Below are 22,967 nucleotides of genomic sequence, written 5' to 3' on the forward strand. Positions count from 1 at the left end.
TTGCAAGAGGTGGAATTTGGCGCTTTTATTGAACCAAAACGACAGGAAAACGGGTCGTTGCGGTCAGAGATCCGGCATAGCTTTTCTCTAGTTTTTTTTCTTTTTACCCTTTTACCATTTTCATTATTGGTATGAACTATGAAGCCAAATCAAACCAATAAAATCTGGTAAAATAATATTTACAATTTACAATTAAATGATAACTTGATAAGAAAAATTTAATGTGGTTTAAGTTTGTTGATCAGTGCATTGTGCTTATCTTTATATTCGAGGTCAAAGTTCTCTTCTCGTATATTAAATTGGTCCACAATACCATCTTGTAAAACAAATTTGCAAATTAATTGTCGAATTTTTCTTTTTCTCAAAAGTGAAACTCCTTTATTTAGAGAACATGAATGATGTAGGGATACTCACATAGGCATCTCAGCCTCCTTTGGCATTGTGTGATTCATTAAAATCAGGGATCGAACTCAGGACCTGCTATGTGAAATACGGGCCAAAAGTCATAACGCAACAGCATATGTTGTTTTCATGCTCTAATGTAACAGATTTCGTAGACAATAAAATGGTGCGATAAGAGGACTGTTGCCGACAAGCGGAGCCTTGTCACGGCAGGACAGTGTAAACCTTCACATCGTCCATCTCCGGGCTTCTCACTGAGTACTGAAATGTCCATCCGTGGCAAGCACCGGCATGCACGCCCTTCTTATTGATGGCAAAAACAGCTCCCACAAAACCAGGGAATTTTCTCGCGATTCGTGATATCGCATCCTTGGCAGCGAGTTTAGGTTCCATCCCTAATCTCATACTCTCCACAACTTGATAACTGTAATTCAATCATTTAAACTAGATTGTTAGAGACATTAAACAGAAGTTGAACAGATTCAGTATGGGAGCAAATTGGGGACTAAATACACAAGGCAGAAACAGAAAACAAAGCCTGCTCAACATATCCACAACGCATTCTTTATATCGCGTGGTTCTACCTACAAAGATCCATTGAAGTAGTTTTCACATCCAAATAAACCGGAGCTGCAAATATGAAGCATCGGATTGGTGTATTATGTTCAAAACTCGAGCCACGGTGCCAGTTTATAACAAGCCTCCAACAGCATGGTTTGCTTAATTATTAAGGCTTTAAGAATATGCAAGTCAGTAGCCAAAAATTCATAATTTCATCACCACCCAAAAGGAAAACGTCGAGCATAATAGTTATGGTTTCATTGGAGCAAAACCTAATTTCAAAAACTAAAACTTGTAATTGTTGACTGAAACTGACATCCTTCATCAATTTTATTATTTGCTCCAAAACAAAAGAACCTAAATAGGACCAGGACCAAAGATGACCAATGACTGAGTAAGAGATGTCTTTTCAATTACCATGGGAGGAAACGCATCATGACGTCACCATCTCCGGTTGCACCACAAGCACCAACTTCATCATCAGCATATGCAGAAGATCCAGCAATTGGCCCATCACCCACCCTGCAGTTACGAAAGCAATGTCTTTAGTGGACTGGGGAGATAAATTTGCCATTTCATCATTATTTGATTAAGCTAACCCTATATTCTCTAAATTCTCTATGAGCTATACCAAAAAGACTATAACTTACCTCCCTGGGATCTTAAATGTGGCTCCATTTGTCGAGGTACCAACAGCAATTTTCCCCATCTAGACAAGAAACCGTAGGTAAATCGGTGAAATCAAAGTATTCACAGAAACTTTACTAAGAATGTTAACCAACATCAATTTTCCCCATCTAGACAAGAAAATGTAGGTAAATCGGTGAAATCAAAGTATTCAAAGAAACTTTACTAAGAATGTCAACCTACTTTATCAAAAACTGCCATTGATATGGTGTCGTGGTTGTGACGACCAATGGGAGATGATCTTGGGTTAATATTAGTGGTTTTGGAACACAGCCCATGAGAAAGGCCTGGAGAGTCCTTTGCATGATAAGGGCCACAACTATTAGCAGGTACAACATCTTTCCAAAAATTAGGCTGGCAGTCGTTTTCTTTCCATTTGGTCCACTTCTCAATGGATTCTGATGAATTAAGGTTTGTTGGTCCTGGAAGACCCATTGAAATTGCAAAGGCTGAGGCTTGCTCTCCGACAAGCATAGTGTGTTCGGTATACTGCATCACTAACCTGGCAGCTTTGATTCCATCCTTTACATACCTCATGGCAGCAACAGCTCCAACCTCCATTGTCACCTACGCATGTCCTTAGCAAACAAATAATAGATACTCATTATCAAAGCAAGCAATACAAAATGCTGCAATAGCAAGAGCAACAATTGAGACAGACAGAGTGCGTGAATACTACTTACCCCATCCATGACCAGAGCATCGATTGTAGTTTCTCCGTTCTCATCTGGACTCCCACCAGGGCCAACTGTCCCAACAACATCATATATTATACTTTCTTATAGTAGCTATCAAGCCCATCAACATTCTAATCAACATTCCAAATGAGAAATCATAAAATTAATTACATAATTCAGGAGAAAGTTTTAGCATACAAAGAAAGCAAAACTTACTTTCGGTTATGATTACATCATTTGAAAACTCAATTCATACATACATTCTAACATGTTTGAGGTTTCCATTCTCAGAAGAAGTGATATTGACGTATGCTACATAATACGACTGCCACCGGTAAGAAGCTATTTCTACTGGTTTTCCAAGCACACCCAAGAACTAAGATCCTAACAATTAAACCATGGTTGCTGATTCATTAATTAGTTCATAACATGAATTTCGGGCCGAGAAGCAACAATTTATTTGCCATCTTAATCTTCTATACCGCGGAATTTCGACTCAAAAAATTGTCTTCCTCCCTCCCCAATGTGTGATTCCAATGCATACAAACACTGACTACCCAAAATTCATACAGATAACGCAAACATCAATTCCTAATAACATTTTTTCTTACATGAAGATAAAATCAACTAAATCCAAGAATCCAAAAACTACCTGTACCATCACATCTGAGCTCCTCGCAAGCCGAGCAACCCTCAACGACGGCATCCACGGCGGAGAACCCATTATCCACAGCCCTCCATGCTGCTCTGACAGCCTCTACGAACGGCCATGTGCTCACCACCACAGGGTACTGCCCTGAATCCGAAGCTTCGTGGCCTATGACCTGATAACCCATCAATAAAAATACGATCTTTAATCAAAATAATACCACCCAGTCATGCATGTAATGAAAGAACCAAAGTACCCAACTGTTTGATTCCTCAGAAAATGCAGGGGAAATTTGAATTACATGAAAAAGATACAAATTTCAGGAACCAATTGGAGGAGATTAAAGAGTGAAAATATAACTAAAATTTATGATCTCGTGTATACTAAATTACCAAGGAAAGCAGCAAAACTGTAAGGATCAAGATTGGTAGAGAGCTCAGACGGTTGGCAGCCATGGAAAGGGGCAATGATTGCTGCTCTGGTATCTTTGGAGCTGCTGGGCACGAGTTTGACTAACAGGTGTTTTAGTTCAAATGCACATTTGGTCACTGTGACTGGGTAAAGTGGATAGTATCACGTTTCACTTTTTAGTGTAAAAATGTGATTTTTCGTTAAAATAAACAGTACCACGAACTTTTGGTTAAAACTCCCTACATATAGGGCATAGTAGTTCTTTTAAGAGTGTTCATGTACTCTTCTGCAAAGAAATTTTTCATTGTGACAGGAATACGGATGGTTCACCACGTGTTTTATAGAAGTGATGAGAAACTTTATTTTTTAAGTTATTAACTTTTTAACACACATATCACACCATTTGTATAGTGACACGTGATGTACCATTTCGTGTACTGATCACCCTGAAAAATCTCTCCATGTGCAAATATGCATTCCAAATACCGATTGGTTGCGTTTCATATTGTGCAAAAAATTGTAAGGGAAATTAGTCGAGTGTGTTGTGAAATTTTAGTGTGAATGCCACATATGTAATTATATAAGAAAACAATCCAAATTAGATTTGGTATGAAAAGTACTAGTAACGTTGTGTTGAAACGCGTATATATAGAGGTAGGTTTGTAACCTTATTACAGACAAAAGATAGAAGAGTAAAAGTAATAATACTAATATCTCTTCCCTCTCTTTACCTGCATCATTTATGAGATACAGTTACAAAAATAAATATTGTGATACATTGCACATATTCCACTCTAGCAAATGTTACCTCTCTTTCTCTCTCACTTTTTTCTATTTATAAGAGTGAAATTTGTAAACTTCTAGTGCATGCTTGTTCAGGAAATTGACCAGGACCACTATCGTTCCGAACTTGCTGGACGTGCTCGGGCAGGAAATCTCCCACCTCTTGGACTGGGGGAGAATGCTCAATGTAGGAGAGGGGCCTAAGCACGGCGGATGCCGTACACTTGAGTGGCAAAGGAAAGCGAGATCATACCAGTTTTTCCAGGCCTGTTCGGACATATGGTTCCTGAGGCGGATCAAGTTGGTGAGCGTGCGATGGCTTAAAGACCCTTCGACTCCTCGCATTTTCTTCGATGATTTCCCACCCGAGATGCTTGATTATCTCGAACTCTTACAAGCTCGTCGGAGTTATGAATTCCTGGGAGTCTTGTGCAACTGTTATTTGGTATGAATTCTGGAAACAACTGATTGTTTGATACACTAGAACCGAAGATTTTAACTTCTTTAATAAACATTCTGTTTAATTGTTGAACATCATGAAAATCGATTCTTTATACAATACGCTAATCCAACATAGACCTAGTCTGTACTGCAACCTGAGTCCACCATAAACTCAGTGCTAACTGATCTTATTAAGAAATTTACACAATCATGGTGAAGCAGTAACTCAAACCAAACTAAGAAAACAATGCCAAAACCAATCATAACGGTCCAATTCGGTATTAAATCCAAGCTTTTTCACTGCTGCAAACCAAGCACTCATACTAGCAAGTGTATGTAATGAGACAGTAGCTTCATCTCCCCTTGCAAGTCCATGGTCTACCATGCTCCAACTTGGAAAAAGGTTTGAACCTTCTTAGGACTGGCAAGGGTCATAACTTCTTGTACTTGTAATCATCGTCTCAGCCAGATCTCAGTCTCGAAACATCGTCAGTTGGAGTTGGACTGCCCAAGGAATTCGTATCATCTCCAGATTGTTTCATTAGCATCTGTGAAAATTGCATTGTGATGTTCCATGAGGCACTGGACGACCTCAATAGCGCCGAGGTCCATGGGCACACCATCATCCAAGGGGATTGAATCATCTACAGCATCGCCTTCATCTGAATCCACAATAAAAGAAAAGTAACACGGAAAAGAAATGAATAACTTCTTTCGAAAAACCAACAATATAACACCTGTTTAGTTCGTATAATTTCTATAAAATAGAAATAGGTTGGTAAGGGAGAACCCCTCACCAGAAAGCATGTCCCACGCAGAATAAGTAGGCTCTGGATCCAAGTTCTTCCTGGAAGGACCTTTTGACGGTTGATTCCAATATTTCCTGTATAGGTCTGGTGTCCTACCCTTCTGCCAAATTATAACAGGGGCCATCTCCATTGCAAGACTTTGGATGTTCATCTGTGTACAGTTAACAACTATTTAAACAAGATTATCGAAGATTCTGCTATGAACAACCCACCATGCATACAACAGAGAGAGAGAGAGAGAGAGAGAGAGAAGGGGATGCTTCCTACCTTGTTAAGAACTGACTTCTGGCTAATGCGGAGCAGTAATGCAGTGACAAATTCTAGGGTTGTGTAGTTGACTGTAGGAAGCCTCCTGAGCATGTTTCTCATCTCACGTATGCTGGAACGAGCACCTATGATCTCATTATAAAGCTCAAATGTGGTCAGTGGCTCAGGAAGGGTAGCTAGGTAACATTTGACTAAAGCCGCTACGTCAATTGGACTTACACCCTCTGGTAATGATGCATTTGAATCTGATATTACAACACCAGATTAGTGTCGTTCAAATAGAACTAAGAAAACTATGTTCCAAAGAAATAAATAAAAAGAAAACATACACACTTCAGATACCTTGGTTGTACAGTGAAACCAGTTGTTGAATGACTTTTTTATCTCCCTCGTCTTTAAACAGATATGGTGTATTTAGTCCTAGAAGTCAAAACAATCACGAACAAGTTAATCATATCAAAGTACTATATGTGTAAGTTATCATACATGCACCAGAAGTGTACAAATTAGAGAAGTATAGACTATAGAGTACCTGATGATATGAGATAATCTGCACATCTGACCAAAATTTGAGGAATGGGCCTACTAGATTGTTGCCGTTGCACAGTAACTTCAATCGGAACTCCAAAAACTGAAATTAAAAATTCAAGTAACTATCACAGTTCACCATTTAACCCAAGATTAAAAGCAACCACTATCCTGATACAGTTTAATCTTGACACACAAACCACCAAATTAGGGAGATGTAGATGATTCAGAATTTCACCATTTTACAAAGAATGCCAACTAATAAAAACCTGAGTCCTTTTCTATAAATTCTCCACTACATATTTCACCTTACAGCTACAAATACAAATAAATTTTAGGGGGAACCCCGTGTGACAGAAGATCATGTGTAATATAATCAGAAGTCAAAGAAACAAAGCTTCCAAGGTTTCCTCAATCCCAACTTTGACCACGAGCATTTTTTTTTTTTTTTGAAATATCGACTACCAGTATTAACTGCTTCCCACTATCTCACATCCTACAATTAATATTGTATATTTCCTTGTTTGTTGATTCCAGAGAAAAACCAGACATAGGTCATTGAAGAAGAAGTAGCCGGACAGCCAAACAAGCCACAAAATCAACAATCCCCACTAAAGCCCTTGAAACCAACTGTAGTACAGTATCTCAGTTCCATCAAGTTTAACACTGTAAATCTCAAAGAATTTTTTTTTTCCGAATATATTACAATTAATAATGTTGGGATTCAAGAAAATTACCATCAGTGCTTGCAACACCCTGAAAATTGAAAAAAAAAAAACAAGATAAGACTTTTAAAAATATGTATAACAAAGAAGAAAAGAAAGGTAACAACTGTTTTATAGATACCTTCTGCCATCTTTCAATGTCACTCAAAATAGTTTTGCTCTTTTGGGCAGTCTTCTTTGCCACCTGAAAGAAAAACACACCATCTCAAATGTGTCGGTTACGGTCCCAACTTAAAAGTCATGCTCACATGCTTAGATTGTCAATGGCATTCACCATCAGGGTTAAAGAAACAGAAAAATGTATAACATTTTCACTCTTAAGTTATTTTCAAGTTCCCCTTGTGTATTTCCAGCAAGATTTTACTTTTATTTTCATCCTTTTAGACTCTCGTATTTAGTTTCCGTACTTGAGCTGCATCACTAGGCGTGTTTACAAAACACCCTTAGCAGTGATAAAATGAAGTATTTGAAGAAAGTGACTACTAATATATCCCAGACACAGTTCTAGAAAGTCTACCTCTTCAACTTTTATCTTCCCAACAGAAACCTTTTCCTTTGTCTCTGATAAGCCCTTCCTAAAAAATGTACCAGTTGTCGCAGCAGCAACTATAAGACGTTCCTGAACAGCATGTCTTGTAGCTGGTTGCTGAAGAAGCGCCCATCGACTTTTGAACATTGACCCAACTCGTTCTGCCACATCAGCAACATTCACTTTTGCATCTTTAGTGACCTCTTCAACAAATGTTCCAGCCGAATGTCCAGCTTCTTTAATCTTCACCCCTGCATTAAAACACAGTTGGCTAGAGTCAAACACAAATGTTTTTCTCATGAAAGGATTAAACAAGAAAAAACGGTGCAGTCAAAAGGTACCTGAGGAAGAAAAGAACTCGGTAGTCTTTTCTTTCCACCGGGGTGAGATGTCGGAAGGCATTGTAGCAGTTGCGGAGACCAGAGTCAAATTATAAAGGCAAAGACCAGTTTAGCCTGTTTTGAAGGGAACAAGATCACTACGGCTTTGCTCTTTCGTTAAGAAAAACTAAGGTATACATATAAGAAAGAAACCGGCTTTTATTTCACAGGTAGCAGCCTCTTGAATTCATTTACCAACACAAATTCGAAATTCAACTTAAACAATAAATCATCAAAGTTTCCCTTCTCCAATCCAATAAATCAACTTAAACAATAAATCTTTCTATGTCCACTGTTTGGTTGGTGAGAAAATGAAAGAAGGTCAAATCCCCTCCCCCCATCATTCTCAAATACAAAACAATTTCAACTTAGGATTAAAAAATTATAATCCCAACTAAGCCAATCAGCTCCAATAATCAGTTATCTATCGTTGTAATCAGTCTAAACCAAGCGCAAGAGCGTTCTACGATTCATACCGTCGACCCCACTTAGTAGAATAAGGCTTTGTTGTTGTAATCTGTCTAAAGATTATTACTTTTTCATCAAATTTTATCCAATTCTCAAACCCAGTTGGCCAAATCAATATCAATCGCAACTTGATCAAATTTTGAATTACAAATTGAAAAGAAAAATAGTACCAATACAGCAACAGTTGAATGCAAATTAGTTTCGAATAATTTAAAAAAAAAACAAAAACCCTAATTTTAATTAGTGAAATTCAAGAAGATATTACCTCTTTGGGGCTTGCTGATCACGGAAGCTGGAAGCGAAGAAGCTGAAACGCGAAAAACAAAATTGAAAAATAGAAAAATCCCTTCTTTTTACAGAGAGAGTGAGAGAGAGAGAGAGAGAGAGAGAGACGTAGGAGAGAGAAAGTCGTCCAATTTGGGAATCCAAAATGCGACACCCGTCTGCCATCGGTGGGGCCCAGTAGGGTTGACGGGCGAATGATATGACGCCACGTAGGCGCTAATTTGTGAATACGCGGACTAGGTATTTCAACTGAGAAATTTTTTTATTATAACGGAAACACGGATGATACATCACGTATTTTTATGCAGTGATGAAAAGTTTTAATTTTTAAGTTATTAACCTTTTAACACACATAACCCACCACTTATATAGGACACGTGGTGTACCATCTCGTGTGACGGTTACATTGAAAAATCTCTCATTCAACTAGAGAAATTTTTTATTGTAACGGGAACATGGATGGTACACCACTTGTTTTTATATAAGTGGTAGATAATTTTATTTTTTAAGTTATTAATGTTTCAACACACATATCCTACCATTTATATAATAACACGTGGTGTACTACCTCGTATGCCGGTTACATTGAGAAATCTCTTTCAACTAATATAACCGTTGCGTGCGCAGACTGAGATTGGCACTTTGTTTTGGCTTAAAGTTCAAAGTTAAGACTGAGATTTACATTAACCTCCTCAGTGGCCCCACCATAATCCTTAATTTTCAACTTTTAAATCAAAATGTCTGTGGCATGCCTATGTTAGGGGGCCCCACTCCCACGTTGTTATCTTTTCTGTTATTATATGGTCTGCCAATTGCATATTTATCAAAGTCATAATTGAATATTCTAACAACAGAAAAAAAATTGATTATTTTATATTTGGATGTAGGTGTGACACACGTAACAAATTCTACTACGTCATCTATGTCGTCTGAAAATACTTTTAAACTAAACGAGAACGTTTTTTATGAAGCACTTAAAGTACTTACTACAAGAAATACATAACTGGTGCATTTAACCCAAAACACTTGAAATGTTTTGAAAGCTAACAATATTTTCTCTAAAGCATTTTCAATTATTTTAAAACACTTTAAAACAAACTCTTATTGTGTACACTAAAGCATCGAAAAATTATAACGTATTACTAGAGGTGTCAAAAGGGTGACCTAACTAATTTTAAGTTGATTTACGTGTACTTGGGCTATGTTTAGGCTGTTCCACTTAATAAACAAATTGTGTTTTAACTGACCCACTTGATAAAGCATTAAGCTCAATTCAATATGTAGCCCTGACCCATTAAGATTTTTGTCATGTTGGGTCGAATCACTAAATTGGCCGACTTAAGTAACAAACTTTAGATTTTTTAAACTTATAAAAAACAAAAAAAAAACATAAATATGTATTAGAAAAAATAATCATTTATCATTATAAGTACATCAAGGAGCTTCCATCTTGGTGTCCTTGCTAAAATCCCCCACAACCCTCCTCCAAAACCAATGCTCCTGCCACACTATCTCCATCTTCTCAATCGGCACATTCTTCGTCTCCGGCAAAAACAAGTACACAAACACCGTCATCACCACCCCCCAACCCCCGAAAAAGAAGAAAATCCCGGCCTTGAAGTGGCAGAGCATGGCTAGAAAAGTTTGAGCAACAATGAAAGTGAACAAAAAGTTCACCACCACATTGATACTTTGTCCCGCCGATCGAATTTCCAATGGGAAAATCTCACTCGGAACCAACCATCCGAGAGGCCCCCACGACCACCCGAATCCTGCTACGTAAATGCATATCAAAACCAGCACCAAATAGGCATACCCTTTGCTCACTCCGCCGTGATCACCAAGCTGAGCTACCATTACACCTCCCACCATAATTTGTGACACCAACATTTGAATCCCCCCAGCTAAAAACAATGCTCTTCGCCCGAATTTGTCTACGATAAGCATGGATATGAACGTTGAGATTGTACCAACCACGCCAGTCATGACGGAGGACAAGAGCGAAGCGCTTTCTCCCAACCCAATTGTTCGAAAAAGTATTGGGGCATAAAAGGCTATGACATTGATCCCTGTCACTTGCTGAAAAAATGGTATGGCTATTGCCATCACAAGCTGAGGCCTATACTTTCTCTCCAGGATTTTCTTGAAAGGGTGTTTCATGTTTTTCGATATGTTGTTTGCTTTGATCAGATCATCGAGTTCCACTTGGACATCATCGACCCCTCTGATACGTTGCAGCATTAGCTTGGCTGTTTGGTGGTCCGCGCTGCGCTGGATTAGGCTGTTGGGTGTTTCCGGAAGGAAAAATGCGCCGAGTGTTAGCACTGAGGCAGGGACTGCGGCCAAGGCTAGGGAGATTCGCCACCCCCAACCGCCTTTGATCTTCTCAGTGCCGTAGTTGATGAGGTTAGCTGATAATGCGCCAATGCCGACGCTAAATTGGAAGCCATTGTTAATTGCTCCTCTTTATTTTGGTGGTGCCATTTCCGAAAGGTACAAAGGAACAGCCTGCACAACACAAACACATAGATTACGCAACAAGTAACACGGAAAATGAAAAAAAATCGAAAAGGGTATATGCTTAGATGATTAATGTTAGGGACAAAATTTACTACCTGATTTCCAAAACCAACACCAACTCCAAGCAACACACGGCCGAGGATGAGCATGTAGATGTTCATAGCTGCACCGTTTAGAGCTGAGCCGGCAAGGAACGCAGCTCCACCGGCAAGGATTGAAGGCTTGCGGCCGTAGGCTCTCGTGACCAAACTGGCAAAAAGGGAAGCTACAAGACCAGCTATGTAGAGTGAGGATGTGAAGGAGGTCAACAATTCGCTGTCGAATTTACAGTAGTTGCTGATTTTGGTGTCCGATTTCATCTTCGTGTTTACCTCAGGGAAGAACTTTTTCAGAAACGGCTCCATTGATGTCACGCCGCCTGAAATTCCAATGTCGTAGCCGAAAATAACACCTCCTGTGGCTGCCATCATGCAAGATAGGATGACGAAGGGCGTCATCCTGCCGTTGTATTGGCCGGCTTCGCCTGCTATTGCTAACCCAACTGCCATTGCTTCTTCCAACCTCACTCACAAAAAGATAGGAAGATAAGAGTACAAAGTTTAAATTTGTACAAAACGAATGGATGTTAAAGAGAGCAGATTTTACTCTCTTTTCCGACGATGCGATATTCTAAACTACTACAATTTACGGAGACCGAATTTGTGGCCTAACCACTTGTGCAAGAGCAGTCTTACTTGACTGGTATACTGAGAATGAGATCAGCATTGAAATATGCATTGGATAATTTATGGGATATTCAAGAAATGGTTTTGGACTTGTGTGGAATATGTAGGCAGTGGTTGCAATCACTACATATTATTTTACAAATTCAGGCAGGACCATAAGCATTTGTCTGAACTCAGAAGAAAGTTAAGAGAGTACTACTTCTTTAGATAAGGCTGAAAAGTTAGAAAAATGTACTCAAAAAATAAGCATTTGGTCCCATAAGCACAATTATTGGAGTAAAACCTTTTATATTTTTACAGTTTTAGTTAAAATGGTCTATGAAATTGGCATGGCATGACTTTTCATTTTGATCCTTGAAATTTAAAATCGATATAAGTGGTTTCTGAGATTGTCCACCATCAATCATTTTGGTCATATGTGGAAAATCTCTGTTAAGTTGAAGAAACTACTAGTTTCAGAAGAGGAGTTTGAGTTGACAAACAACGAAAATCAAAATTCAAATAAAATGTTATATTGTCATCATGTGAATTTAGAATTATGATTAGGTAGAATGCCGTTTACATGCACAAAATAACGTGCCATGCCAATAGAAGAACATTACCCTAAAACCTGTGTTACGTAATATGTAACCATAAAACAAAATAGGGTGCAGAGAATGGTAGCCACCTGGTTTGCAAAGCCAACCCCATAACCAAGCAAGATGCGACCGATTCTTAGCATGCAGACATTAGCAGCTGCACCGCCCAGGGCGGAACCGGCAAGGAAATGTATACCAGCCATGAGGATCCAAGTCTTGCGGCCGCAAGCTCCGGTGAGTGCAGAGGCAAAGAAGGAGGCTTCAAAGCCGGCTAAAAAAGTTGGCCATCAAATTTGCAGTAGTTGCTTGTTTTGGTGTCTTCTTTCATCTTTGAATTCACTCCACCTTCACGAATTAATCAGGATTAGTACTTGCATTAGCTAATAAATTTTGTCGACAACATTTGGCTAAATATTTCAAGTCTAATGATTATTTACATAGTGTTATTAATTCACGTGTTATATGTGGGATGATGAGTTCATTAGTAGTACAACACGGTGATCTCAAATATATGAATATTGTGATGACTCGCCTGAAATTCCGACATCGTAGCCAAAAGATAATGCCTCCCATGGCAGCAGGATAGCACCACAACCTGGGTGCTAGCTCGACCGTCGTGGTCTCTCCTGCGCAGGTGGATATCAATTTGTGGATTAACATGAACAAGGTGCAAAACTGTGGAAACAAACCCAAACACCCCAATAGCAACTAGCAAGTAGTGGGCCAATATGGGCTAAAAAGCCTATAAAATGCAGAACCAAAACACTGCCAAATAAAGTCCAAATCCATAAGCAAGCCTAAACGGCCCAAAGAGAAGAAAATATAAAACAGAATAGGAACCACAATCAAACAGAAAAGAGAGATGCAAAATGCAAAGTGGGAATCCATAGTTTTTCTGTCATCTTACAGTTTAAGGTCAATTATTGTGCCAATATTACGAAATATTGTACCAAAAAATATGAGATGATAGAAAATATATAGAGAGTCTCATTTTTGAGAGTCTCCTTAGCATTTCTCAACAGCAAAAACAGTAACAACAAACAATCACGTAGAAAATGACATCGTTTGCTTCTTTGCATGTAACGGACTCATTTCTTTTTATTTGTAAATAACACTTCATGAAAAATTACCTTCTTTTTAAATGTAGAATGTTTAGAGTTCAAAATTAGAATTTTAAAGTATTAATAATAATTTTCATAAAAAACATAAGTTTATGAGTCAAATCAAACAGCAATTTGTCTGATAAAAAAATTAAGGAGCCAAGTATTTTCTCGTGTAAAATTCAAAAGTTATTGCAAGAAAAACAAAAGGTAGGGCAGAAATAAAAAAGTTCAAACACTAATGATATTTAATTTGGGTCTTCTTTAACAAAAACAAAAGCTTCATTGGCCCCACCTACCTTGATTAGTCTTTTCCTAACTTCCTTTGCTTTTGGGAATTCCTCCTCAAAATATTTTGTGCCTAATTCACGAAACTTCGAGATGATCAGAATTGTTAATGTTAAAAATCATTCTACAAAGATTATTTATATGAAAATAAATAAAATATAAGATCACTTGGTCATCAAAACTATACAAAAACAAATAGACGGATTCAGTAAAAGCATTATGAACTGTCTATCTGATTGTTACCCTTAACTGACTAAATGATTTTAATTTTAATTGATGTTTTGTAGAAATAATATTTACCAAGTGATTTATCATAAAAACAGTTCCTATTATAAATACGAAATCCTATAAATCAAACACTAAATAAATCTCCTGCCACTCTGCTCTTATTTTGTTCACCTTCTGTTTTTTCCAAAAGTTTTAGCAGGGGCAAGATAATGTAAAGTAGGATTGTCTATCTCCATAGCAATCTACATAACACCCAAAATTATTAGATTCGGTGGGTGAGATTTCTTTCTCAGTTGGATTATTGGAAAGCTTCCATGCATTAACATATTCACTAGGGCGTGGGCATGATTACAAAATTATCGCATCCCTAATCTTATTAATTATAATTGAATTTAATGATGTCCACCTGTATGAAACGTACGTGGTCCGTAATCTCCGATTAGTATATAACGTGACAAGTGGGTCGTATTTGTCGCGTTCGTATCGTTTTTAAATTATATATGTTATCTTAATGGATCGTGTTGCATCAAACTTCTTACTTTTACATGTTCTTAATAAATGACCTGATATCGAGTCAACTCGTTAATGAGTTGTGTCGTCTTAATAGGTCATGCAATAAATTACAGCAACATGTTAATCAAGTGTTAACAGTAACTCGATAACAATTTGGCCTCTTCAACATATTGACTTGAAACTCATCATTTTCATGTTGTTTTATTCTGATTAATAAGTCATGCAAGAAATTGTCAAATCCTAATGTTGACGTTGAAATATTTAATTTTTAAAATCTTTGTTGTGAAAAAGGCATCTTAGAAGATTGGAAGAGTCTCCATGCATGGATTGATGTAACGACCAATAACCGCCATCAACGGCTGAATCCATGGGAACGTTCTGTGCATGCATGATGTAACATAAAATTAGAAAAATGTGATAAAATCCAAAGATCAAAGAGGGCCCTTTCTCCACCGACTGTTTCTTTTCGAGTTGATTATTTTACAGCATGCTGACAAGCCCTAATACATCTATTGGTATATATAATTACCAAAATAATAAGCCATGCAAATTTGTCAAGAACAAACTGCAACTTGATTGTATATAACATTTGGAGCTCGAGCTTCAGTTTGGACTGTGGAAAAAGAGTAATTTGTTTGAAGAATATTTGCTTAGTAAAGTCAATAAATCGAACTACCACCGGACATGCTCAAGCCATGTTTCTGGGTTTATGTTATGAAAATCCACCCTTGAAAGTTTTTCATGAATGAAAATCATGTTTTTATATTTTTATGTTGGGATGGGGCAGTGGCGTATGTGAGCAGAGTTGAATCCTTAATGCATAGCATATATAGTGTTTGAGTAAAAGTACTACTGCAGCATAAAGTAAGGAATGTTTGTACACAGAGAAAAAACTTCCTACATAACTATTCTTATACACCTCACCGTCAATTATGGCTTCGTCACCGTCAGATGTTTACTTGAGTATTTGGGTCATTTCAAGTATCCACCTAAAAAATTCGGGTTAGGGTGTGTCATTATCTTTAAATCCCTAGTTTGTGCCTGATATTGTGGATGATGATGAATTAAGTAGAAATTTTTTTTAAGGGAAAGATTAGAGCACATGGAAATTCCAATCACAGATATGAGGTAATGCTGAGTATAAAAGACCAGATTGTGGAATATTGGCCTGCAGTACTTTAACAAAATCAACTCTGGTTAACATTGTCAAGAGACAATGTTGAAAAACATGTAGTTTAGTCTATAATTAATTTCCATAGTTATGTTTTTGCTGTCAATAGAAGATACAAAATTTCAAAATATTGTCCATTAGTATGTGTCAAATTTAGGCAACCATGTAAAAACTAAAAAAAGGGCCAAGACCTCCTTTTGGTAAGCAATCTATAGAAAAAAAAAAAAAAAAAAGCTAAGATTACTGGTGAGCGATATGTAAAAATTAAAAAAAAAACTAAGACCCTCTTTGTACGTCCTCAAAGAGACTTATGGTTTGCTTTGGCCCTGGGATAGGGTAGCCTCCCCTCCCACTAAACCTTTGGGTAGCAAACAAATTTAGTCGACCATGTATGGAAAAAAACCCATGTTACTTCACCACAAGTCTACAACACCAATTATAAAATAAAAAATATGAACGTGGATTGATAGCAACAGGAACAAGAGTTTCCTCTATAAAATCCAAAGTTTTAACACTACAAAGCACACTCTAAACTAGCTAATAGCACTAAGCCATGGCCACCCTCCATCTGCCATTGCCTGGTTTAACAACCCTTTTGAACTTAATCACTCTTTTTTGCTGCTTTAATATCTGCTTCGCCGTTAATCGAAAGCACTTAAACTTGTCAGCCGCTGCCACCGATTGGTCCCCTGCCGGAGCTACTTGGTATGGCAGTCCTGATGGCGCCGGAAGTGACGGTATAATGCATGACCAATGCGTACATGTTTTGTAATTTTTGGTTTACAGATAATGGTATTGTTTAATTATAATCGATGTTTAACATTTTGCTAACTTATGCAGGAGGGGCTTGTGGGTATGGAAATTTAGTGTCACAAGCTCCATTCTCTTCCATGATTACTAGTATAGGCCCTTCTCTGTACAAATCAGGCAAAGAATGTGGAGCTTGTTATCAGGTATACTTTATACTCTAAACTAATTAATTATTGTCATCTTGTTACAAAGCAATTCTTTAATTACTTTAGTTTATGACTAACTGACTCACAACTCTCCTTAATTCATATTATATTTGACTTTTTTCTTTTCTAAGACACGTGGAACTTATATTCCTTTCATGTCAAGGACTGACATTTTATGACATAATAAAACTTCAGGGTTTGGACCTATATATAAGCGCATATATATTCTTCTTTTTTTTCATTTAAAAAATCGACTGTATGAGATTTTTTTTATTGATGATGAAAAGAAAGTTACATCTAGTCCGGATATATAAACATAACATTTCATAATAAATGAAAAATAAGGGGACATAAATATTACTCTTTTAGAAGCGAAACAATAAAGATATATAAAAAAAAAAAAAAAGAGGAAGGATATGAAATATAATCTTTGTAAAGCCAAACCTAAAGGTCGAAACGTGTAAAACAGATCGAGCAACATCATAAGTTAAGGAAAAAAAAAGTGGGACAAACGTATATGAGAAGTCGGGGCAAAAAGCCAACATAGTCCAAAAAGAAAACCGCACAAGCTACTAATGAAGAGGAATCATGTCACATCAAAGTTGGAGAAGACAAACCAATGTTAACAAAATTGTCTACAACAAAATTTCCATCTTCATTCAAAACTAATACGAAGATAACTTTTATTTCAGGTAAAATGTACCAACCATCCAGCTTGTTCTGGCAAGCCGGTGAGGGTGGTCATTACCGACTTTTGCCCCGGAGGGCCTTGCGCCTCCGAACCGGCACATTTCGACCTCAGTGGTACCGCATTTGGCTCTATGGCACTTCCCGGCCAACAAGAAAAACTACGCGATGCCGGAGTTTTGCAGATTCAATACGCACGGTATAAACCCCTAATTTTACACTTGCAAATTTGATGAAAATTAAAATATAATTTGGAATTTGTATAGACTCTGATATGCATGTATTCTACGTTTTTCCCATGGCCAGTGTGGCATGTGATTATTCAGGACAAACAATCGCATTCCACGTGGATCAAGGATCAAACCCAAACTACTTTGCGGCTGTGATTGAATTCGAAGACGGAGATGGTGATCTTGCCGGCGTTGAGTTGAAGGAAACTTCGTCATCGGACGGTGGAGGCGAATGGCGAGGCATGCAGCAATCCTGGGGTGCAGTGTGGAAGCTTGATGCCGGGGCAGAATTACATCCTCCACTGTCGATAAGGTTGACATCTCTGTATTCAGATGAGACTTTGTTGGCCAAAGATGTAATTCCAGTTGGGTGGAAACCCGGTGCCACATATAGATCTTTGGTCAATTTTCATTAACCAATCTGGTTTGTACTAAAACATGGGTTGTTATCGCACTCTAAAATGGTCGTCTGACACTCCTTCCTAATAGAACACATAAAGGACTGAGAAGTGTATAACGACTATTTCCGAGTGCTGATAACAATTCAATCTCTCTATAATAAAATTAGTAAAATTAGAAAATTGCGGTCAAGTTTGCGGGTCTTGTTGGTGCACAAAGAAATCTCCAATCGGCTACTTATTAATCATAAAGTTACAAGCATAACCAAGGGAAATAATTTTCTCACCGCATTTTTTATCCATATACACACTTATGTTTAATTTTAGTATTTATATTGAATAAATTAAAGAGAATTAAGAAACAAAAAAAACAATGAGCGTGCAGAAGGAGAAAATAATATCATTTCCCGAATCAAAATTTAAGGGCACGAGAGAGGATCTATTGTGTCATCTTCTTAATTTCCACGAAGACGACAAAGGGAAAATACAAGAAAAACTAGTTAGGCTATGCTGCATGTTCGATTTGCACGAGATAACCCCAAATTTTACAATTGCAAATTTGGTGAAAAATAAATTAATTTTCTTCAAGTGAGAAAGTCAAATAAATTACATAATTTGACAATGTTGCATGTCTACATTAATTTGAGTCGCAATTAATTTGAAGAAAGAGATGGTGATCTGCGTTGACTTAAAGGAGGCCTCCGCATCGGTTGGTGTTGGTGAATAGCGCCATGCAGCAGTCAATGGGTGTTTTGTGCAAACTCTGGTCATCTGGCACCTTTCCGACGAAAACGAGTGCAAGATAACTATTTTTGAGTGCCAATGACGATTATTCGCAAAAGAAATTAAGAAAATGTGGTCAAATTGTCTATTTAATCGGATCACGTGTTAAAAGAGAAAAAGAAATAGAGCTTGTATTATGTCGTCTTCTTAATTTTACGAAGAAGATGAACATAGATTGAGAGATCACTCTCCCTACCACTCATCTTCATTGGCCTCTGAGAGTTTATCTTCCATTTCAACTCAACCAATTCTAAGAATGTATGTTATAGTTACATCACTAAGATGCCTTGATTTATAGGAACTCGAGGGCACACAGATTGAAAACCGGCCTTAGAACCCATGGTTTTCACAGCGAGAATTCCGTGTGTCAGCCTAGTTATATTCACACACATGCATGCTTCCCACGTCCTTCTACTAACGCTAGTAACGGTGGCAGTATCTCTTTAACTCCACGTCACTCTAGTAACGTTGGTAATATCGAGAAAAACGTGTGTGCGTCACGTGATGGGAGAAATGAAACGTCTAAATTTGATTTGATAGTAAGGAAAATAATCTGAGAGCCATGAAGCTTGTTAAGTAAGTAAACATTTTCCTTTTCATTTGGTGAGCGATCTGTAAAAATTATAATTAAAAAAAAAATTAAAACCCCTTTTGTACGTCATTAAAGAGACTTGTGGTATGCTTCGGCACTGGACCGCTACACTTTTGGATAGCAAACAAATTTAGTCGACCATGTATGGAAAAAAACGATGTTACTTCACCACTAGTCTACAACACCAATTATAAAATAAAAAATATGATCGTGGATTGATAGCAACAGGGAACAAGAGTTTCCTCTATAAAATCCAAAGTTCTAACACTACAAAGCACACTCTAAACAAGCTAAGCACTTAGCCATGGCCACCCTCCATCTGCCATTGCCTGGTTTAACAACCCTTTTGAACTTAATCACTCTTTTTTGCTGCTTTAATATCTGCTTCGCCGTTAATCGAAAGCACTTAAACTTGTCAGCCGCTGCCACCGATTGGTCCCCTGCCGGAGCTACTTGGTATGGCAGTCCTGATGGCGCCGGAAGTGACGGTATAATGCATGATCAATGCGTACCTGTTTTGTAATTTTTGGTTTACAGATAATGGTATTGTTTACTTAATTGTAATCGATGTTTAACAGATATGCTAACTTATGCAGGAGGGGCTTGTGGGTATGGAAATTTAGTGTCACAAGCTCCATTCTCTTCCATGATTACTAGTATAGGCCCTTCTCTGTACAAATCAGGCAAAGAATGTGGAGCTTGCTATCAGGTATACTGTATACTCTGAACTAATTAATTATTGTCATCTAGTTACAAAGCAATTTTTTAATTACTTTAGTTTATGACTAACTGAATCACAACTCTCCTTAATTAATTCATATTATGTTTGATTTTTTTTTCTTTTCTAAGACACATAGAACTTGATGAAATTAGGATTCCACCGTAAAATCAATTGACAATATCGGAAGTAGTCCAAGACCATATAAGCACATAGCAAACCTTGTCCCTCACCGATGTGGGACAACTCTCAACACGTCTCCGCACATGTGGCGGATTTTCAAGCCTACACGTAGACAACAACCGGGTGACGTGGAGCGCGTGTGGCCATTTGGCTTCACACGAAGACAACCCGCTTTGATACCATGATGAAATTGGGATTCCACCATAAAATCAATTGATAATATGGGGAGTAGCTCAAGACCATATAAACACATAGGAAACCTTGTCCCTCACCAATGTGGGACAACTCTCAACAGAACTTATATTCCTTTCATGTCAAGGACTGACATTTTATGACATAATAAAACTTCAGTGTTTGGACCTATATATATGTATAGGCATATATATTCTTCAAAACTAATATTCTTTTTTTTTTATTAAAAAGAATTGACCTTATGAGAATTTTTTTATTGATAATGAAAAGAAAGTTACACCTATTCAGGAGATATAAATCTAACCCTTCATAATACATGAAAAGAAGGGGACATAAACATTACCCCTCTAGAAACGGAACAATAAAGATATCAAAAATAAAAAAGAGGAGGGACATCATAAGGTTAAGGGGAAAAAAAATGGGACAAACATATATGAGAAGTGGAAGCCAAAATGGCAACATAGTCCGAAAAGAATACAGTACAGGAATCATGTCAAAGTTGGGAAAAGACAAGTCAATGTTAACAAACAACAACATTTCCTTCTTGATTCAAAACTAGCATGAAGATAACTTCTTTTTTTCAGGTAAAATGTACCAACCATCCAGCTTGTTCTGGCAAACCGGTGAGGGTGATCATTACCGACTTTTGCGCCGGAGGGCCTCGCGCCTCCGAACCGGCACATTTCGACCTTAGTGGTACCGCGTTTGGTGCTATGGCACTTCCCGGCCAACAAGAAAAACTACGCGATGCCGGAGTTTTGCAGATTCAATTCGCACGGTATAAACCCTAATTTTACACTAGCAAATATGATGAAAATTAAAATATAATTTGGAATTTGTATAGACTCTGATATGCATGTATTCTACGTTCTTCACATGGCCAGTGTGGCATGTGATTATTCAGGAAAAACAATCGCATTCCACGTGGATCAAGGATCAAACCCAAACTACTTTGCGGCTGTGATTGAATTCGAAGCCGGAGATGGTGATCTTGCCGGCGTTGAGTTGAAGGAAACTTCGTCATCGTCCGGTGGAGGCGAATGGCGAGCCATGCAGCAATCATGGGGTGCAGTGTGGAAGCTTGATGCCGGGGCAGAATTGCATCCTCCACTGTCGATAAGGTTGACATCTCTGTATTCAGATGAGACTTTGTTGGCCAAAGATGTAATTCCAGTTGGGTGGAAACCCGGTGCCACATATAGATCTTTGGTCAATTTTCATTAATCAATATGGTTTGTACTAAAACATGGGTTGTTATCGCACTCCAAAATGGTCGTCCGACACTCCTTCCTAATAATACAAATAAAGAATTGAGAAGTGTATAACGATTATTTCCGAGTGCTGATAACAATTCAACTCTCTATAATAAAAGGGAAATTTTATTTGGACCCAATAAACCTATTTCTACACCCATTAAATTTTTGTTAAATTTTATATTCCAATTATGCCCTAAAGAAAAGATGGGTGTAGAAAGAAAGTATCAATTGGGGAATATGGGTGGGTCGAAATGGCCCTAAGAGCCACAATTGGTGGCTGGGTGGGTTGCCAAAATTCAGAAAAGGGATTGCCGGAGGGTGGAGAAGAACAACAAAAAGGAATTGCCGGAGGTATGCATATATATAAGTCATAACCAAATCAAACTTGTATTATTGCAGACTTGCAGTAATGCAACTGTATTATTGCAGTAATCAAGACATCCATGAAATTGTATTCTTGCAGTACTGTAATGCGGTGCTCATTGATAGAGAGAGGGAAAGACTTACATATATAGTTAGAGACTCAAAGAACATGAAATTGGTGAGGACTGAACAAATTGCAGTACGTAGAGCCTCAGATCAGATGCGAGGTGATGATGAATCGGTGCTGCATATGCTAAGAGTAGCAATTGGGTTAACTTTTGTTATGCAATTGTTGATGCAAATGCTAAGAAGGGTTTGGAGGACAAAGTAATTGGAATCAAACCTTTACAAATCAAGAGAATGCAATAACAAACAACTTTGAATTGGTGATGGTGAATTGTATTATTTGCTGGGTTTTTATAATTAGTTCATTAAGGTTTAAGGAGATAATAGTCAGACCAAAATCCAGTCTCATGGAATTGGGCATGAAGAATTGAAAAACGATGAGATAAAGAACAGATCGATGGTGACAATTTCTGGAATGATGACCACAATCAAGTCTGGTTGTTGCCAGGGTAAGTAGTTGGGTGGGTTTACGTGTTTGTGTATTTTTTTTTCATGTAAATTTTATATTTGATGATAAAATGGTAAATTTGTGGGACAAAATTTCTAAGTTGAGTGTGGAAAGAGGATTAATGGGTTTAAATAAAATTTCCCATAATAAAATTAGAAAAAAATGCGGTCAATTTTGCGGGTCTTGTTGGTGCACAAGAAATCTCCAATCGGCTACTTATTAATCATAATGTTACAAGCATAACCAAGGGAACTAATTTTCTCACGGCATTTTTTCTCCGTATACACACTTATGTTTATTTTTAGTATTT

The 22,967-nt window shown here is 37.7% G+C and overlaps 6 protein-coding genes across 7 annotated transcripts; 2 read left to right on the forward strand and 4 right to left on the reverse strand.

Moving 5' to 3' along the window:
* Positions 1-349: 349 nt before the first annotated feature.
* LOC103439607 (probable isoaspartyl peptidase/L-asparaginase 3) lies at positions 350-3,524 on the reverse strand. Of its 2 annotated transcripts, none has more exons than XM_008378171.4 (7): positions 3,369-3,524; positions 2,980-3,151; positions 2,334-2,398; positions 1,834-2,217; positions 1,614-1,672; positions 1,381-1,485; positions 350-826 (listed from the first exon to the last, which is right to left on the reverse strand). In XM_008378171.4, the coding sequence occupies exons 1-7, from the start codon at positions 3,429-3,431 to the stop codon at positions 607-609; spliced, it is 1,068 nt and encodes a 355-aa protein (XP_008376393.1). In that variant the 5' UTR covers positions 3,432-3,524; the 3' UTR covers positions 350-606. The 2 variants fall into 2 exon arrangements, with proteins under 2 accessions (XP_008376393.1, XP_008376394.1); XM_008378172.4 differs by having other exon boundaries at positions 1,834-2,228; positions 3,369-3,480.
* Positions 3,525-4,638: 1,114 nt separating this feature from the next.
* Positions 4,639-8,759, reverse strand: LOC103439604 (uncharacterized Rho GTPase-activating protein At5g61530). The gene is made up of 10 exons (XM_008378168.4): positions 8,583-8,759; positions 7,811-7,924; positions 7,458-7,720; positions 7,062-7,124; positions 6,953-6,971; positions 6,220-6,318; positions 6,030-6,107; positions 5,688-5,932; positions 5,409-5,571; positions 4,639-5,273 (listed from the first exon to the last, which is right to left on the reverse strand). Exons 2-10 carry the CDS (start codon positions 7,869-7,871, stop codon positions 5,134-5,136), a joined length of 1,131 nt encoding a protein of 376 aa, XP_008376390.1. The 5' UTR covers positions 7,872-7,924; positions 8,583-8,759; the 3' UTR covers positions 4,639-5,133.
* Positions 8,760-9,998: 1,239 nt separating this feature from the next.
* Positions 9,999-11,948, reverse strand: LOC103439603 (hexose carrier protein HEX6). Its single transcript, XM_017333404.3, has 2 exons — positions 11,218-11,948; positions 9,999-11,110 (listed from the first exon to the last, which is right to left on the reverse strand). The coding sequence occupies exons 1-2, from the start codon at positions 11,668-11,670 to the stop codon at positions 11,069-11,071; spliced, it is 495 nt and encodes a 164-aa protein (XP_017188893.3). The 5' UTR covers positions 11,671-11,948; the 3' UTR covers positions 9,999-11,068.
* LOC139197829 (hexose carrier protein HEX6-like) lies at positions 10,037-10,843 on the reverse strand. The gene has a single exon (XM_070825816.1). The coding sequence runs from the start codon at positions 10,841-10,843 to the stop codon at positions 10,037-10,039; it is 807 nt and encodes a 268-aa protein (XP_070681917.1).
* A 4,286-nt stretch (positions 11,949-16,234) lies between the features above and the next one.
* LOC103439602 (expansin-B15-like) lies at positions 16,235-18,189 on the forward strand. The gene is made up of 4 exons (XM_008378166.4): positions 16,235-16,462; positions 16,566-16,678; positions 17,374-17,567; positions 17,675-18,189. Exons 1-4 carry the CDS (start codon positions 16,279-16,281, stop codon positions 18,012-18,014), a joined length of 831 nt encoding a protein of 276 aa, XP_008376388.1. The 5' UTR covers positions 16,235-16,278; the 3' UTR covers positions 18,015-18,189.
* A 1,371-nt stretch (positions 18,190-19,560) lies between these two features.
* LOC103439601 (expansin-B15-like) lies at positions 19,561-21,861 on the forward strand. The gene is made up of 4 exons (XM_070825860.1): positions 19,561-19,859; positions 19,968-20,080; positions 21,049-21,242; positions 21,349-21,861. Exons 1-4 carry the CDS (start codon positions 19,676-19,678, stop codon positions 21,686-21,688), a joined length of 831 nt encoding a protein of 276 aa, XP_070681961.1. The 5' UTR covers positions 19,561-19,675; the 3' UTR covers positions 21,689-21,861.
* Positions 21,862-22,967: the final 1,106 nt, after the last annotated feature.

The sequence above is a fragment of the Malus domestica genome, chromosome 07 (genome assembly GCF_042453785.1).
Source record: "Malus domestica chromosome 07, GDT2T_hap1".
Taxonomy (NCBI): Eukaryota; Viridiplantae; Streptophyta; class Magnoliopsida; order Rosales; family Rosaceae; genus Malus; species Malus domestica.

Excerpts from the sequence above, each read along its gene's own strand:
- LOC103439607 (XM_008378171.4), bottom strand. The coding sequence starts at position 3,431 with ATGGCTGCCAACCGTCTGAGCTCTCTACCAATCTTGATCCTTACAGTT. Across the intron at positions 2,218-2,333 it reads ATGCTCTGGTCATGGATGGG|GTGACAATGGAGGTTGGAGC; the intron begins GTAAGTAGTATT and ends GGACATGCGTAG. Across the intron at positions 1,486-1,613 it reads ACATTTAAGATCCCAGGGAG|GGTGGGTGATGGGCCAATTG; the intron begins GTAAGTTATAGT and ends TCGTAACTGCAG.
- LOC103439604 (XM_008378168.4), bottom strand. The coding sequence starts at position 7,871 with ATGCCTTCCGACATCTCACCCCGGTGGAAAGAAAAGACTACCGAGTTC. Across the intron at positions 5,933-6,029 it reads GGTTTCACTGTACAACCAAG|ATTCAAATGCATCATTACCA; the intron begins GTATCTGAAGTG and ends TTGTAATATCAG. Across the intron at positions 5,572-5,687 it reads AGAAGTCAGTTCTTAACAAG|ATGAACATCCAAAGTCTTGC; the intron begins GTAGGAAGCATC and ends AACTGTACACAG.
- LOC139197829 (XM_070825816.1), bottom strand. The coding sequence starts at position 10,843 with ATGCTGCAACGTATCAGAGGGGTCGATGATGTCCAAGTGGAACTCGAT.
- LOC103439603 (XM_017333404.3), bottom strand. The coding sequence starts at position 11,670 with ATGGCAGTTGGGTTAGCAATAGCAGGCGAAGCCGGCCAATACAACGGC. Across the intron at positions 11,111-11,217 it reads GTGTTGGTTTTGGAAATCAG|GCTGTTCCTTTGTACCTTTC; the intron begins GTAGTAAATTTT and ends TGTGTTGTGCAG.
- LOC103439602 (XM_008378166.4), top strand. The coding sequence starts at position 16,279 with ATGGCCACCCTCCATCTGCCATTGCCTGGTTTAACAACCCTTTTGAAC. Across the intron at positions 16,463-16,565 it reads TGATGGCGCCGGAAGTGACG|GAGGGGCTTGTGGGTATGGA; the intron begins GTATAATGCATG and ends TAACTTATGCAG. Across the intron at positions 17,568-17,674 it reads TTGCAGATTCAATACGCACG|TGTGGCATGTGATTATTCAG; the intron begins GTATAAACCCCT and ends TCCCATGGCCAG.
- LOC103439601 (XM_070825860.1), top strand. The coding sequence starts at position 19,676 with ATGGCCACCCTCCATCTGCCATTGCCTGGTTTAACAACCCTTTTGAAC. Across the intron at positions 20,081-21,048 it reads AATGTGGAGCTTGCTATCAG|GTAAAATGTACCAACCATCC; the intron begins GTATACTGTATA and ends TCTTTTTTTCAG. Across the intron at positions 21,243-21,348 it reads TTGCAGATTCAATTCGCACG|TGTGGCATGTGATTATTCAG; the intron begins GTATAAACCCTA and ends TCACATGGCCAG.